Here is a 17,660-nt window from a genome sequence, read left to right as displayed (position 1 = left end):
CTGTTCTTGGCTCCTGGTCAGTATCCTGATAGCTCAGATCTCTAAACCCAGCCTGTATTCTAGGTTAGGGTACTGCTGGAGCTTGGAGTTCATGACATGGGCACTACTCCCCGTTTGGATTTCATGGTTCAGTTGTCCCAGCGTGACTGGCACTATGCTTTGCGAAACTTTTAATTAAATTGACCCCATGTTACAGCTGGGAAAAGGACTAGCCTCGGGATTCTCTGAGCTGGATTCTATGGTACTGGCTGGCACACAATTCAGTCAGCTCTGGAGCCAGTGCCTTTCTCTTTTGCTGGGTATTGCCCTTCTCCATTGTCCTCTTTGCAGACAAACCCACGGTGGGAATCCGCTCTTCCTGTGACCGTCACTTACTGGCAGCTTCCCAGAATCGTATTGTGGATGGAGCAGTCTTTGCAGTGCTGAAGGCTGTCTTTGTTCTGGGTATGTACCTGTGTTAGCCTGAACCTGTAAGAATGTTTTTTAGGGGGGTGCTAGGAAGACACTGTGTTGCATGTGTTGGTTGTATACAGAAGGCCAGAGGAGATCTGTTTTGGTGGATGTGTGGCTTGTCTGAAGCCCTTTGGTTGAGCTGTAAATGTGCCTCCTATCTCTTAGAAGAAATCTGCAGGGAGATCACTGATCACATAGTTTACAAAAGCTCAGGATGTTTTGTGGGTCAGGCTTTGGGTTTAGTATTGATGATTAAGTGATACATGTGCTTTCCTTGTAGGCGATGCAGAACTGAAAGGCTCTGGCTTTTCCCATCCTGGAGGTGTTGATGATCTCATGGATGATGAGCTGGGCACCAGGAAGGCCGGTGGTCGGGTAGTAACTGTAGAAACAGCTAGCTTGGATATTTATGCCAAGTATGTACTAAGGAGTATATGTCAACAGGTGAGTCTGTCCCATCTTTAGGTTTGTCCTTATGCCTTCTGCAGACAGATACATCCCATATGACTTTCTGCAGATTGGGTTTGCCAGGTATTTCTTTGAAAGATCAGTGAAGAACCCGCGATGGTTCTGCCACGTGATGGCGCTAAGAATTGCTCACTATTACCAAAAAGTAGAGGCAAACAGTTGTCAAGAGTTAGATGTTGCAGAATGCAGGGACTGCACATCCCCTTTGCTTTGGCAACAGCACAGGGCTCGTGTCCAAGCAGGGGAGTGCTGGGAGTGGTTTTCTGAGATGTGTGCTGGAGGCAAAGAAGATAAGCATGAGAAAGACAGCTTGTCGAAGTGATAAATGGTGCAGCTTAAGTGTTGCTTGCAGCTAGGCTGCAATGTATCCCTGGGCTTTTCTGTGCCCTGTTTGGTTAATTAAAGAAACAACAACAAAAAAATTTTGCTTAGCCTAATCTGCCAGCACCAGTATTTCTGTTCCTTTGTGGCAAATTGACGTTTGAGGAACTGAAACCTGGCTAATAAGGTACTTAGTTGCTGAATGGAGTGGCTGTTACCACTACTGTATGAAAATGGGTGTTGAAGGATGTCCTTGGCCTTGGTTGCAAATTTAGTCTGTCAACTGGAAATACGCAGAGTTACAGTTTGAAACCTGTATTCTGTATTACTAATGGATAAACAAAATACAGCAGTGCTGCGTTGTCCTCATACTTTGTGATGCTGCTGTTTATTAATTGGCTCGCTATATAGCAATGTTACCAGCCTATCAAAGAAGAATTAGAGCCACCTGTTTACAAGCATAAATTTAACATACTTGGTGTTACTGAAAGCTGACTGAAGTAGATACTCCCTTGTTGGTCCCAGTCTATGTAGGAATTCACAGTAGGTAGAAAATGTGTGTGTGTACAGGAGGGAGTAGCAGTGTTAGGTATCACTACTGATACCAATTGTTGGCAGCACTGGTTATGTAGGAGTGAGCATTCCAGTAGACACCGGTGACTACCACCGAATTGTGCCTGAGCTCCTGCAGGGTTCCTGCAGTTGTAAAGGGCTGGTAAAATGATATGTTTAATATTAGCACCTCCAGTGTGAGCAGTGGATGCTGCAGAGCTCACATTATCAATTCTGAAACATCTGTAGAATGCCTTAAACTATAGGTTTTGATTTCTCAAATGCAGAAAATGTTGCATCTCATATTCAGGTGTATATTGTATAATAGACTTCATCATGAGGCGGTAGGGAAAAGGAGCAGATAACAGAATTAAGTTAAAGTTTTCTTGGGTACAAATTATTATGACGTAGTTGCTGGTCTGCCCTTTAGCCTGTTTAAATTAATAAATGTAATTGTGACTGTCCTTTTGAAAAAGTTAATTTCATAGAGCTGTGATAAACCACAGTGGGAACCAAGAGGAAGGCTTGAGTCAAAGGTACTAACCAGTGATTGAGTTGTCCATAGTGATTGGAAAACATGTTCATAATGCTCTCCTGTGAAGAGGAAGATGAGGGGCTCTGTTTTAATAATATGAAACCTGTTTTGTAAAAGCTGTTTTGTAAAGAAATATTACAGAGGGAGAGAGAGGGGCTAGAAGTCCCTCAAAGATGGTAGTTGACTTCATACTTATTTGTGAGATTATACCAATAAAGTGGATCAGAGATGAAGTCTGAATTCTTGTAGGAAGCTGAGCAAGTGACAAAAAGAGTCTTCCCAAGGATATGCATATTACGTATGCAAAGAAGAGAAGTTTCAAGAGATTATGATGTAGCAACACTGAAGGGGAGAAATGCAATAGGCGTTGGAGAAATCACCAGATCATGTGTATTGGCAAAGTGGAAACTTCATCTGAGATTAAGTTGAAGATCAAGGCTGTGGTTTCACAAGGGTTTCAAGATAGGTTTTCTGACCTTTGTGCTCTGCTTAGAGTGCTGTCTGCTGCTGAGAGGGACTGTTCCCAGCTTTCTAGGTGTAGCACCAGCACCTGTGTTTCATGAACTGGATCCTCATCTCTTCTTCTCTGGCTGTCACTTCTCAGTGGAGGAATTCTCTGATAAGGCTTGCTCTGCAGAGCAGAAGTGCTTACAGAGCAGTCCTCTGTGGATTTTAATTTCCTGAACTTGCTAATTTATTTTCAACATGAAAAAATCCTGTAGTAATGAATGCTGCAGGTTAACTGTAAACTGTGTGAAGAAGCACCTACCTTGTGTTTGTTTTGGAAACTGCTGCCTTTATCATACACTTAGGGACCACCAACTGAAATGGAGAGGCTGACAATAATAGTTTTCTGTCTACGTTCTCCTCATAATTCATGACTTTATAAATGGCTTGCATCCAGTCAGTTCTTTCCCCTTCTAGGGTTTGAGAAGTCAAGTCATTGTTTTTTACTAAGGATGGCAGTATGTTTTCCATCACTATTTGAGAATTAAGGGGTGTACTTTTCCCTAAGACATGTTCTAGTTTAGCCTTAGCTGCAGCCCTGAATTATTTAATTTAGGACAGCTCCAGGACTTTGTTGTGCAGGAGATAGACCAAATAATTTTAAGTGATCCCTTCTGATCTTTTGAGCCTAAGTGGCAGTGTTGATGGAGCCTGGGCATGGTAAGTGACTGTACTGTTAAATCATACCAGTATTTTGTCAAAACAAACAGCAGCTACTGTGTTTCACCACTGTTGACTTGTCGAAGTTGATGTTTCCTCTGTTGTGATTGCTGTGCTGTGCCTGATGCCTGCTGAATCAGGATAGTACAGTTCATGAAGAGACATGATTATCAGGCATAGCTGCATACTAATAAGGTTTTTATGAGTTTGACGTGTTTCTGACATCTCTCTGAGATTGAAAGCAGGGGCACTGGTTTGGAATCAGACATCAGGTGGACTGTGCTGACTCTGCCTTTGTCTTGCAGGAGTGGGTAGGTGAGCGATGTCTGAAGTCCCTCTGTGAAGACAGCAATGACTTGCAGGATCCTGTTCTGAGCAGCACACAGGCCCAGAGGCTGATGCAGCTGATTTGTTATCCACACCGGCTGCTGGACAATGAGGAAGGAGAAAATCCTCAGCGGCAGAGGATTAAACGCATCTTACAGGTGCAGGCTCCTGGCAGAATGTAAGAGTGTCCTAGTAATTGCCTAATGTAGTGTTAGAGTGGGGTTGTCCAAAATGCAGCCCTCTGAGGGTTTTGACACTCATTGTCATGGGAGCTGAGGGTGTGGGTTGACATAGTTTGAACTGAGATAAGGACTCATATGAAGTATGTGTGCATGTGTTGCAGAATCTGGACCAGTGGACCATGAGGCAGTCCTCGCTGGAGCTGCAGCTCATGATTAAGCAGACGGCAAACAATGTGAGTTTCTGCTCAGAGGGACCATACAGGGACGTGTGTTGCCAGTGCTGAGGTGGCTGCTTGTGAGATGGTGGGGATGTGGCCTGGCAGAAGTGGGAATAGGGAGAAAGTAAACAAAGAGGGAGTCAGGCCTGTGAAAGCCAAACATGAGAAGGACGCAATGAGTCTGAGACCTGAAGAACAGCAACCATGGGGAAGTTGGCAAACTGGGTTTGTAGTGAGTTGCGTTGAAATGTGCAAGCCCTGTCAGTGGGTGCTCTCAGAGGAGGACTTGGCTGTCTCTTCTTCCCAATCTCCAGGAGATGAACTCCTTGTTAGAAAATATAGCCAAGGCCACCATTGAGGTATTCCAGCAGTCAGCAGAGACCAGCTCTGCTAACTCTGCTGGCAATGGAGTCAACAATATCAGTAGCTCAGCAAGTGCTACGCCTGCCAGCAACAAATCCAAACCCATACTCAGGTAGGTGTAGTCCCAGCATGCAGCTGTCTTATAGACAAGTCTGAATCATAGGTTGGATTGCAAACTGCTTTTCTCTCCTGTGTTGTCACAGCTCCCTGGAGAGATCAGGAGTGTGGCTGGTGGCCCCTCTCATTGCTAAGCTTCCAACATCAGTGCAGGGCCATGTGCTGAAAGCTGCTGGAGAAGAACTGGAGAAAGGACAACATCTAGGGTCATCATCCCGCAAAGAGCGTGACCGCCAGAAGCAGAAGAGGTGATTCCTGGGGAAAGGGCAGGCAATGCTTGCTGTGCTGATCCCCCAGCCTGGCAGTATAGCTCCATCTCTGTTCTCTCTGCAGCATGTCCCTCCTGAGCCAGCAGCCATTTCTGTCATTGGTGCTAACATGCTTGAAAGGACAGGATGAGCAGCGGGAAGGCCTCCTCACCTCTCTGTACAGTCAGGTCCAGCAGGCAGGTGTCTTGATTCTCCCCTCACTTTCCTTAAGGGCTTGCTCCTCCAGCAGGCAGGCTGTTGGGCATGTCCTTGGAGATGTTGTCTGTCTGATCATATGCTCAATAAGGCAAAGATCTTACTCTGGTTGGTGTAGGGTGTTTGAGCTGGCCATCTCTGTGTCACTGGACGGTGGGCAGTACAAGCTGCTCTCTATAGCGTACAGCTTGTGATGTCTGTCCCCTCTTCTAAATTTCTTAGATTGTTACGAATTGGCGGGAAGATCAGTACCAAGATGACTGTAAAGCCAAGCAGCTGATGCATGAGGCCCTGAAACTACGTCTGAATTTGGTGAGCAGTTGTAGAAAACGAGCTTACCCATATGGGGTGAAGAGTTGTCTGCCTTTTTTTTTTCTTTTTTTTTTTTTTTTTTTTTTTGAATGAGCACACACACTGTAGAGGGGCTATATATGTCCTGAGGCAAGGAATTAGGAGAGACACTTGTGCTGCCTCTAGGTCTTGAGCCCTGAGTGGGATAAGGTGTATGGAAAAACTCCCTTGCTTTATTTCGCCAGGATGAAATCCAGAGCCTTGGTCTCTGTTTTGGAGATGTGCCTTCCCATTTCAATGCTTTTGCAGTTCACAGTACTATTACTTGCATCTGAGGTTTGTCCTGCTGACTGCAGTCTCTTTCAGCTCTCAGTAGTAGTTGCTGCAGCGCAGGAGTTTTCTGCTTTAGGCTCCTTTCTCACTTCTAAACTTAGTGTTTCTTCATGGTGTCCTTGTGACTAAGCTACTTTTCTCTGCCAGGTGGGGGGAATGTTTGACACGGTTCAACGCAGTACACAGCAGACGACTGAATGGGCTGTGCTTCTCCTGGACATCATCAGCAGTGGTACCGTGGACATGCAGTCAAACAAGTAACTTTCTGGCTGACTTCTGATCCATACACTTCCCAAGGGAGGCAGTCATTAGCATGGCCCCTTTCCTCGTGTGAGCTAGCTGTCTCTCTAAATGATCTGTCAGAAGTGCTGTGACAGCCAAAAGAGACTTCGTAATAATAGCAGGCTACAACTTAGGTCCCAATATCCAAGTGCACTCTGACATATCCAGAGCAAACTCTGCTTTCCAGATGCAGAGATTAATAGACGAGAGCTGAGTCTGTATACCTGCTTTTTGGAGAAGCTAAATGCATAGACAGGAGGCCAGTCTTAATCTGTGATACTGCACTTGACTCAAGTGTGAACACCCTGTGGTGTATGAGCAAAAGGAGGATTAGTATGGGAGGCTAGTCTGAAGAGCACTTAGCACTTCTGACTGCAGGCAGTATTCTTGGCAATCTAATAATGTTTAGTGTTACTATGATAGCAGAGGTTTTATATGTGCTTCTCAGGTGAATTTGACCTTTCTGTTCTTGACCAACAGTGAGCTCTTCACCACCGTGTTGGACATGCTGAGTGTTCTCATCAATGGCACCCTGGCCGCTGATATGTCCAGCATTTCTCAGGGCAGCATGGAGGAGAACAAGCGGGCATACATGAATCTTGTCAAGAAACTCAGGGTGAGGGACACCAGACCCAGTATGGGGAGCAGTATGTGCTGTGTCGTGGTTGTCCAACTATGCAGATTTACCTGCCTCTCACAAATGGCACTTGTCCTGTTACTGCTGTTTAGATGAAGCAGTGAGGGTGGCCCCAATGACTTTAGAGCTAAAGGGTGCAAAGGTGAGAGGTGGATGCAGGGATGGAGGTTAACACCAGAAGAGGCTCACGTGGGCTTCAGATGATTTTCCTTGAGCGATTCTTCAAGTCTTCTCTATTCCACTTGTGCAGAAAGAGCTGGGGGACCGGCAATCTGACAGCCTAGAGAAGGTGCGACAGTTACTGCCACTTCCCAAGCAGACCCGAGATGTCATCACCTGTGAACCTCAGGGATCCCTCATTGACACCAAAGGCAATAAAATAGCTGGATTTGACTCCATCTTCAAGAAGGAGGTAAATGAAGCTTTTTTTGTCTGCATCACAGCTCCTGAGTGCAGGTGTCACCTTGTCCTCTGATGCCTTGAGTCTACACAGCTTGGGAGGCATCTGTATGCAGCGCCTTGTTGCCTGCTGAGCTTGAAGTGTCTGGCTGCACACAAGCTGGCACATAACCATGTCCAAAAAGGGCAAAGCTGGGTGTTAATACTCGCTGATACATACCGCTATGGCCTGAAAAGTTATTTAAATTTTGGTTTTGTACTTATGGCTATATAAAGCATAAAGAGAAACCCATAATCCCCATCATGTGAGTTACCGGGCAGTGCTAGTGGGCAGAAGACTGGTAGAGATGGAATGAAGGAGACTGGCAGTTGTTGATGAAGGCCTTTAGAAATGACTGCTTTGCTGTGTAGAAGAGCAGGGACTACTAGTAAGGGCTCAGGCTGTTCACTGGGACATGTGGAGTAGAGCCTGAAGAAAGCAGGAGAAACAAAAGGCACTTGGAGGTTCTTATCTCTTTTGCTTTAAAGGGTTTGCAAGTCTCTACAAAGCAGAAGATTTCCCCTTGGGATCTGTTTGAGGGCTTAAAGCATTCAGCCCCCCTCTCTTGGGGATGGTTTGGGACAGTCCGGGTGGATCGCAAGGTGTCTAGATTTGAGGAGCAGCAGAGGCTTCTTCTGTACCACACACACTTGAAACCCAAGCCCCGCAGTTACTACCTGGAGCCGTTGCCACTGCCCCCTGAAGAGGAAGAGCCTCCTACACCTGTGGCTTTAGAACCAGAGAAGAAAGCTGCGGAACCAGCCAAGGCTGATAAAACAAGCTCCAATCCTGCCACCTCTACTGAAGAACGGAAGAAGAAACAGAGCAAAACCAAGAAACGCAACCAATCTGCCAGTAAAACTGAGGTAACTGACTTCCCAACAGCTATGGACCTCCTGTGTCCACGCCTCCTAGTCACAGAGCACTCCCTTGAGTCTTCCTGAGGAGCCTGAGAGTGGTGTAATGGTGAAGATGGGATGTGTTTCCTCTCAGTTGGGAGTGCTGGAGTTCTATCCTGTGCTCTCTAGCTTGGGGCAGGGCAAATGTTTTCTTAATCCCTGATGGGAGGGAAAAAGGCTGCCCAGCTCGGATAGCATCCCAGGTTTCCTCCTGTGGACTTTTCAGCCCTTTCATACTCTTCATCCATTCTTGAATTCACAGTGCACACTGATCTTTCTTACTCCTTTGTCATTGCAGGATTTTGTGTTGGGCCCTAGCCGAGGGGTTTCATATGGAGTCGGTATGCCTACAGATCTCTTGCATCACCAGTCAGGAAGCACTATGTCGAGGCTGGCATATGGGCAGTCACCAGTGGGTCTCTATGCCCAGAATCAGCCTCTTCCAGCAGGTAGGTGCACAGCAGAGCTGAGTATAGTGCACCTCTTTAGGAACCTCTTGTTAAGAAACCCTTCTGTGAGATGGTCCTACGCAGGTCCCTACACTTTTCCATTTTGCCTGTCATGCATCTAGATACGGTGATGAATAGGCATTCTGGAGTTACAAGGCTCAGTCATAGCGTGTGACTACTCAGCCTCTTTCTCTTCCTCTTGCAGGTGGACCTCGCCTGGATACATCTTACAGACCTGTACGTATGCCACTGGGGAAACTTGTTCAGAGTCGTCCTCCGTATAGTGGTGTGCTGCCTCCAGGGATGGGGAGCATGATGGGCATTGACCCCTCCTACAAGCCAGCAGTGTACAGACAGCAGCCTCCAGTGTCTCAGGGACAGATACTGAGGCAGCAGCTTCAAGCAAAGTTGGTAAGTCAGAGCTGTGCTCTTGTTGCTGGACACCACAGCACAGCAAGCCTGAGCTGTTTGCTGGGACTATCCCTTCCAGCCAGAACTTTCCAACCCCCTCTCTACTTCTGCCCTGGAAAGATGCTGTCTTTTGTGTCTGTTCCTCTGGTGCAGCTCTGTGTTTGCCACCTGCTTTGTGCGCCCACATCACAAACAGTTGGTAGAGGCTGTCAGTGAGGTCCACTGGAGCATCTGTGACTGTTGGGCAATGAGAGGAGCACAGCCTGGCTGTGGGGTGGTGGGGATGTTAGCAGCTTATTTGTCCCAAGTCGGGGTGATGCGTCTGCATGCTGTGCAGCAGCCTTATAGGTTTAGCAGTGAAGCTACTTGTTTGATCTGGTGGGAGCTGCTGAGAAGAGAGCAACAGTGTCCTGCTCTTTGGAGTCATTGAAAAAAGTGTTTCTCTGTTGCCTTCCAGCAGGGCCAAGGCATAATGGGACAGCAGCCTGTGCGCCAGATGGCTCCAACTCCATCCTATGGAGCACTGCAGCCCTCCCAGGTAAGTGGCAGTGACTGCAGGTAGGACTGGAATCTGGCTCCAGCACAGGGTAGTGTCTTTGTTTCTGCTGCTAAATCCTAAAGTCTCTTGGCTCTTTTCACTCCTCATTTACTGGGCAGCATGAGTATGAATTCCAGAGATGAGCAGCCTTGTGACAGTATTTAGAGGAGACTGGTGTCCTGTGTTCAAAATTCTCTTTTGTACCTTACCCCATGACTGATAAAAGCTTTTTCTTTCATTTCAGGGTTACACGCCTTATGTCTCCCACATAGGCCTTCAGCAGCACCCCTCCCAGTCAGGCACCATGGTACCTCCTACCTATTCTGGCCAGCCCTATCAGAATTCCCACCCCAGCTCTAATCCTGCCCTAGTGGATCCTGTTAGACAAATGCAGCAGAGACCAAGCGGCTACGTACACCAGCAGGCCCCTGGCTATGGTCACACCTTGGGCAACACACAGAGGTACCTACCACCCTACCAAATGTTAATAAGCTGTATTTCATCAAGGGCTTCCCCGACACTGCTCAGACAACCCTAACAGCAATCTGTGAAAAGCCTGTTCTCTGTGCTGTTATACAGCATCTGAGTCCTTCACACCCTCAGGGGAACATCTTTATCCAGCTTTCAGCCCTGGGAAGAAACAGAGAGGCAAGATGTAATTCGGAGATGCTAGTTGCAGGCAGGAGACAGTGTTACCAGCCAGAGAAAGATGGAGTTGGGAGGTATGAGAAAAATTACCTGTGAAACTCATGGTTTAGGTTTTAAATCTAACCAGCAGGTCACCATCAAAGGGCTAGATCTGGGGTTTCCACTGCATTTTCCATGCTCCTGAGCAGGCATAAATCTAGCAGGGAAACCATGCAGAACAGTGGGCTGAGGACTGTCACTTAGGACTTCTAGAAAAACAGGTTGGAGGAAACCCTTGAGAGGCCCTAGTGTCCCTCACCTTTCTGCAGAGAGGCAGCATGGATTGCAAGGGGCTGTTTGTGCTTTCTATCTTGATGGTGGAAGTTTGGTTTGGATTTAAGAAGCTGGCTGCCCATGAATCTCTTACTCCATAAGTTTGTCCTTGCAGGTTTCCTCACCAGTCAATACAGCAGGCCCCCATGATGAGTGGGATGAACCATTTGGGTCCACAAGGAGTCCCCTCAGGAATTCGACCTAGCCAGATACTGCCTGACCAGCAGCAGCAGCAGTACCTGAGGCAGCAGCAGCAACAGCAGCAGCAGATGCTGAGGGTGAGTGATTGCAGACAGGAGGAAGGCTGCTGGAGCTGGAGGAGGCTTGCCTCCATTGCAGTTTCCAATGGCAGGAAATCTGGTGTGAATCAGTCCATGTACTCCACATCTAACAGTGGATGGTGAAAAACTGATCCAAAGTAAGCTGTTAGACCCAGCTGTCTAGGTTTGAAGAAGTTCACAGGCATGTGTCAACGGACATGAGTATTCCATGGATTTGCATTATGGTCTTATGAATATTAAATACTTATGTGATATACAGATATGAGTACATTTCTTGGAGTTACAGAAAGGTATCAAATTGACAGAGAACCACAGAAATAGTTTGGGTTAATTGGTGAATTGCATACCTTATGACAAGGCCTAGCAAACCTGTAGAATATGAGGAGACTTTACATGGCAGAGTGCTGAGGGTTCATGTTCTGAGAGAAGCCTGAGCGAGACAGTGCTTCCTGCAGAGAGCTGCAGTCAGCAGTATTTGAGAATTGCTGCCTTGCAGTGGACAGGAGACTGCCTGTAGTCTCTTGTCCAGTGCAAGCCTGTAGTCAGCAGCTTTTAGTCCTTTTGATAAGTATCACCCCCTGACTATTCACTTGGTTTCTTTTAGCATTCTCCATCACTCATATTTAGAAAAAGGACATGCCTCAGACAAATTGCTAGCACTTTTCCTAGCTCAGTAACTTCATGTATACCTTCAGCTTTTAGCTGACATTGCTTGGTTGCTTAAAAAAAAAAATAATAAAGTGGAGTGCCCAAAATCTCCCATGTTGCTGTGACTCCTGCTGCATTCTCGGAGGCATACCAGATGCAGAATAGACTCCTGGTGCTTGAGGTGACTGTCATGATGCAGTACCTTGTAGAAAGGACAGATGGCCTTTTGGTTTGTCTTGCATGGGTTGGTAGTCAGCTGTTGCAAGAAGGTAGGACATGAAATTGGGAGAGGTATCCTGACTCATTTAGTCTGTCACCTGCTTTCTTGTGTACCCAGATCATAGCATCCATTTCAAGAACCTAAGTGGCCAAACTGGTTTAAGATGGAAGTTAGGAGGCTGTTCTAGAAACTCACTCCATTTGGGCTGAATCCTTGATCCAAGTCTCAATGTGTTTGTGACGACTGGTTCTTGTATCCAATTGTTATTGTCTGCTGTGTCCGGTTGTTTACTGGCTTTTCTTTCTCTCTGATGTTTACGCAATGTATTCCTCGGGAGCACTTGCAGCTTCCATAGGTCAAGTTTTCCTAACCTCCTCTTATAAGGTACTGTCCCTTCTCCTGATTGTATTCTTGTCTGTTTTCTGAGTCTGTTCAAGGTTTGTATCTTACCCTTTTGAGCCAGCGATCAGAACTGTACCTAGCATCACCATGTTGTGTTTTTTATGATGGCATTAGCAGTTTTCTATTTCTGCTATAAATTCTTCTGTTGATCTAGAGTTCAAAACTACATTAACAGATGGAGAAATGTCTGAAAATTAGGAGGAATGAAAGAACCTTGAGATTTGTGCGTATACTCTGACTCCAAGTTCAACACACTGAATATTATTCTTACTGTAACTAGTTCTGTTAGCATCTAGGTTGAAGCACTGCATCTGGTTTTATCAGCATCCTTCTGCTGGAATGCAACACCAGCTGGCATGAATGCCAGAGAAGGGCAGCAAGATAGATCGAAGAGTTGGGGAATGTGACTGAGAAGGAAAAGTTGAAACAGCTGGGTGTCAAGTTAGAGAGGTAGAGACAAGAGGAGAGATAAGTCTCCAAATTTTTTGTCTTCAAAAAAAAAGGAAGAAAAAACCCCACCTTTATCTGTTCTTGTCCCTTGGCTATAGGACAAGAAATGGCCTTAAATCATAACATAGGAGATTCAGGGTAGAGATTAGGGAAAACTCCAGTAGTAGGACTAAGTGTGACCTGGACTGAATTTCATAGGAAGGTTATATATTGGAGCTCTGTTGCTACCTCTGGAAAAATTTTGAGAACAGGTCAGGCAAACACTCGGTGAACCCAGTATTGCTGATCTTAACCAGGAGGCAAGAGATGAACCATCCAACGTCTTGAGGTAGGTCTTAGTTGTTTCCTGTTCTTGTATCTCGTTTGCTGCTAGTCATTCCCCAGCTGACCAGTAGACTCATAGTTCTCTTCCTGCTATCTGTCGATACCTCATCTTGCAGAAGAACTCTGTTACTGTCCCTGTATTTCTTGCCATTTCTCAGCCTGGGGCAGGGTCCTGGTGAAATTTGGAGAAGTTAGGTACGTGTAAGGAAAATGGTGTAAGAGGGTATGTTACTGCATGGAACATCCTTCCTCCTTCAGCCTTTCCTGTGCCCTGTTGCTGTGTGCATTGCCCATACAGTTCCCTGATGGTCCCTTCTCTTTTGTCTTTGCAGCAGCAGCAGCAGCAGCAACAGCAACAACAACAACAGCAGCAGCAGCAGCAACAGCAACAACAGCAGCCACAGCCACCACAGCCACAGCCGCAGCAGCAACCCCAGGTCTCCACAGTGCCTCAGCCACAGGCGCAGGGCCAGCCCCCAGGGCTGGGAATGCAGGCTCTTCCCCCCCAGCAGCCCATTGTGAGTGTGCCCTCGGAGGCAGAGAGACATGGTAGTCCAGCACAAATCCAACGGTGTTCCACCTGCATCCCCCCTTTCTCCCTCCCCTGCGCTTCCCAGGGCTTGTGTGAATGCCAAGGCTGCCAGCCAGGTGGTGTGGCTATAACTGCGTTTCTCTCTTTGCAGTTCCAGCGCCAGGGCCTTCAGCAGACACAGCAGCAGCAGCAAACAGCTGCTCTGGTTCGACAGCTTCAACAGCAGCTTTCCAGTAAGCCTTGGTGTTCTTGATCCTGTCCCTGGTCTCTTCCCTGATGTTTCCTATTGCAGGTACCCTGGTGTAGAGAAGCAAGGCCAAGCCAGACTGTCTGTCTGAGGCCATAAATAATGCTGGCAGGAAAGTGGCATCAGGACTTGGAGCTCTTGGCCCACGGGAGCACAGCAGCAAGACAGGCAGTGCTTACCAGTTTGTGAGCAACCTTCCAGGCTTTCCTTCTGCTGCCTGCAGAGGGATGAGGGAGCTGAGCCTTTGTAGGGGCTGCCATGCAGCTTTCCTGAAAGTATCCAGTCTGCAGCTTTAAAGCATTCAGAGGTATTTCCTCTGCTGCAGATGACCTCTGAGGGGCACAGGGAGGCTGTAGTCCTGGGGCACTCACTTCGTGGATGACCCAGAGATACTGTGTTCGTGTTGTGATCAGGACAAGGCTTCTTGGAGGCAGGGAGGGTACTCTATGAAATGTTGCTGCACGCTTTCTGTGTTTCTGGTGTTCTGTGGGCTTCTGTGGCTGCCGTCACGGACAGTGTAATGGCATAGATGGTGTTCAGTCTGGCACTGTATTTCTATAATCTGCATTGAACTACTGGCTGGGGGATCTAGAAACAGAACCCAGTGTCTGTGCTGTTCCCTTATGAATGACCTGCTGTTTTACTGTCACCTCCTCGCTGGCTTTTCTGCCATAAAAATGGCAGACATGCTATGAAAATGCCCAGAAATGGACAGTACAGGTTTTTTTGCAGTGCATTAAGTCTGAGACTCTGCTAGATGTAATGTGTGGAGTGTGGGATTGGAAATTGTGCTTATACTTGTTCCCTGATGGAAAATTCTTAGTCCTTGTGACCAAAAAAACCTTCCCAAACCAGAAGGTTTAATGCGCTAAGTTTCCCACTAGCCTGATTCACAAACCACAAGTCTGTGCAAGGATCCCAGCCAGGACATTCAAATATAGGAAGACCTCATATAAGAATCTGAATATAGCCAAATAGCCATATTTTTGTATCCTGTCTGTACAGCAAACGGAGCTGTTTTATATGGAACAGATGCGTGGGTCCGATGCAGCCATGTGTCAGCATGCAGCTTCCATGCTTCCTCATTGGGTTTGCATCAGTTCCACCAAGGAACTCTGGGATTGAGTGGAAAGCAGGACATAAACCAAGAATAGCCTGTAGGAGCGGGACGGTAATACTTTGGTCCCAGGACAGGCTGTTAGGAGGCTCTGGGGTATCCCTGAATGTGCTGTTGTCCAGCAGAGTGGAGAAGGAGAGCAGGCTAGCCAGGTTACACTGATCTCCTTTTACTTCGTCTGACTTAAGGTCAAACACGATGATGGGGTTTTGGGGAAGAAAAATGACAGAATTTTATTAATTGAACAGTACCCAAGTTTACTGTGAGCACTGTACATCACAAAACATCAGTCCCAGCAGTTTGGAAGTTCATGAGGTTCTTGAATATAACTTTACCTGCCCTTTTTGTGCCATCTGGAAGTCCTTTGGGAGTATCCTTTTTTGTACCGAGATACTAACAGGGAGCCAGGATAGTGGTCTCTGAATCCTGCACTAACTCTGCTTTCTATGTATGTCTCAGGAATAGTGTTTGACACTAGTTGTCTGAGCAGCTTGTATTGCTGCAGGTGTTGTGCAATCTTATAGGGTGACTTTCTTTCAAAATCAGAAATAATCAGAATAAGCTCATCCTCCCAGCTAGCTGCCACCTTTCAGGGCTTTGTTATGGTGCACCTATTCCACCATGAGAGATGGAGAGATCTCCTCTGGAGAAGCTTCAGGATTGGGACTGACACATATCTATCTCTTCCTCAGAAAATGTGAGGTCCTGACTTGTGCTGCTGCCTAAAGGCTCAGACAAATGAGCAGAGCAGGGGGTGCCATAAAGGTTATATTTTTTGCTTCTCACAGCCTGTGACACACTTCTCATACTGTGATGGTGATGCGGGGAGAGGGATCTCTTTTTCTGCACCAGACCTTGCGTCTGTCTGACTCTGTCTTGACCTCAACAGATACACAGACGCAGCAGAACAACAACCCATTTGGACGCTACTGATCTGTGGCACTTCAGACTGATCCAGGAGGGAGACATCACTGTGGACTGGATACAGCCTCTTCACCCTGACCCACAGACTGGGGCTGCCCCAACCCCTGTCCTTGGGCCTGTGCCCCCAGTGCTGCTGCTGCTGCTGCCCAACTCGCAGGAAGGTGCCAGGAGGATGGTTTTATTGTACAGCAAAAGTGTTTTTACTATCCGATTTCTACAAACATTTATGGAGATTCCTTGTGGTTGATAGTCTCCCTTCCCACTTTGGTTTCAGTTTTTACTCAGTTTTTAGTATTTTTGTTAAAATAATGATTAAGACATTGTAAAATTTTGTACTTTATTTATACCAGATGAACCCCGTACTGCAGACATTCTCAGATGAATACAGAGAGCTTACTTTGCAAAAGGAGTGTGTATTCAGAGCCTGCCTTTCCTCCTCAGCGCTCTTTCCAGTACAGCCTAGCAGCATCTCTACACATGGTCTTTCTCTCTTTCTCAGTAGAACTAATGTCTCTGTTTTCAGCTTTTGTGAACAGCTAAACAATTTGGTTTGGGAAAGAAAGCCCTTTCCTGTTTGTTTCATGAGCTGGTCTTCATGTGCTTGCAAGGGTTTGTGCAAGCTTTGTAGGATTTGTATGTTGATGAAGAGCTTTACTAGTAGTCTGTGGCATGTCCCACCAGGAGAGAGGTATAAAGCAAAGATGGAGTTGCATTGCAGGGTAATTCTGAGGCTAACACGTGCAGCTTCACAGCCACAGCAGTTCCTGAGATGCTCAGGCTAGTACCTCTGCAGTCTAGGAGGAGCTGCAGACCGAATGCACTCATAACACTACTCATCGCAGCATGGTCTTGCTGATAAGCACCAAGGCTCCTTTGCTAGCTCCTTCCTGACAGCCACAGTGCTTTCTCTGGATGGGTAACATGCTGCATTCTCAACTTTTGACCTGCCTAATGCAGCCTGCTGGCATGGATTTTCATCTCTCTCTGTAGCAGGCTCCTTTAAGCTTAGTGCTCTCCATTCTTGCTGTCTGAACCTGGAAACTGCCATCACCAATGCCTTTCTTCTTCAGCAGTTTGCTTGTGGACCATTTGACCTGTGGTCCCTCTGGTAGCTTTTCTCGACCCATGACTTCCTTCTGTCTCATTTGTGTGGGATATGGTGAGGCTCGCAGGGACTCATGGAAGAGCTGCACTTGATCCTAATCAAAAGGCAAATAACCAGTTCTGTAGGGTTCTTGCCATCGCAAGAAGGCAAGCTTAGAGAGGGGAGAGGAAGGAGGGATGTTGGGGCTCTAGCCCTCAGCTGTGCTCAGATGGCTGTAAGGGATGCTGGTGACCCAGGGCAGTGCCCCATGTGCTGGCTGATGGGCCTGTGTCTGCTGTGCTGAGAACTGGAGCTGAGCCCTTTCCTCCCTGGGAGCAAGTGGGTGGCTGCTCTCAGGGGACAGTGATGTGGGCTGCCTGGCAGCACCCCCTCCGTGCCCTGCATCCCCAAACTGCATTGCCCTTGCACCTGCACCAGGCTCCTGCCATGCTGTTCCAGGAGGGTTGGAAGGTGCTGCTGGCCAGGCCTGATGGAGATGGGCTCCCTCGTTAATGAGCACAGATGTGTGTGCAGGGCTGCTTCCTCTGTGTATCCCTGCTTGTCTGCTTCTGTAGTCTGGGGAGCAGCCTCAAGCTGTCTGTTAGGAGCAGCCTGTCTGATCCCCCATCCCCTCATGCCCTGGGGGAGGCCAGGGCCAGGGCCTCTGCTTGCCTGTGCTGGATGACCCCAGACGTGGAAGCCCTGCTCATGGCCGTGGCTGTGCCAGCTGGCACCTGCTCTGAGGGACACATGGCTGGGGCAGGAGGAGGGCGGTACTCACCCCCATCCCACCTGGGGCATGAGCCACGGCTGGGGAAGCTGGGCACTGTCTGTGGGCGGAACAAGCCTCTCTGCCTGGCGTTGGTGGCCGTGGCCAGCAGCCCCTTCCTCTGCTGGTCCTGGGAGGCAGCTGAGCCTGCGCCAAGCGGCATCTTGGATGCTGTCTCCTGTATCGCTGCTGTGCTGGAGGTGGGAGGAGGGCGGCTCTCTACAGCAGCCGGCGCCAGAGCGGGGTGGCGGAAGGC

General features: G+C 47.6%; 1 protein-coding gene across 1 annotated transcript in view; it reads left to right on the top strand.

The window, feature by feature from the left end:
• MED12 (mediator complex subunit 12) overlaps positions 1 to 15,560 on the top strand; it is a gene marked incomplete at both ends in the record, with an annotated part of 36,603 nt that extends 21,043 nt beyond the window's left edge. The window contains 20 exon segments of the mRNA XM_082004025.1: positions 331 to 444; positions 734 to 897; positions 3,802 to 3,981; positions 4,167 to 4,238; positions 4,538 to 4,698; positions 4,790 to 4,951; positions 5,037 to 5,148; positions 5,390 to 5,479; positions 5,939 to 6,048; positions 6,554 to 6,689; positions 6,961 to 7,122; positions 7,638 to 8,015; positions 8,347 to 8,497; positions 8,703 to 8,908; positions 9,366 to 9,446; positions 9,691 to 9,908; positions 10,522 to 10,684; positions 13,064 to 13,249; positions 13,415 to 13,496; positions 15,517 to 15,560. Of these exon segments, the coding sequence (XP_081860151.1) occupies positions 331 to 444; positions 734 to 897; positions 3,802 to 3,981; positions 4,167 to 4,238; positions 4,538 to 4,698; positions 4,790 to 4,951; positions 5,037 to 5,148; positions 5,390 to 5,479; positions 5,939 to 6,048; positions 6,554 to 6,689; positions 6,961 to 7,122; positions 7,638 to 8,015; positions 8,347 to 8,497; positions 8,703 to 8,908; positions 9,366 to 9,446; positions 9,691 to 9,908; positions 10,522 to 10,684; positions 13,064 to 13,249; positions 13,415 to 13,496; positions 15,517 to 15,560 (2,972 nt within the window).
• Positions 15,561 to 17,660: the final 2,100 nt, after the last annotated feature.

Source organism: Phaethon aethereus (assembly GCF_964289735.1).
Source record: "Phaethon aethereus genome assembly, chromosome: 10".
NCBI lineage: Eukaryota > Metazoa > Chordata > Aves > Phaethontiformes > Phaethontidae > Phaethon > Phaethon aethereus.
The sequence above is the reverse complement of the archived record's forward strand: the minus strand, read 5'-3'. Positions and strand labels throughout refer to the sequence as shown.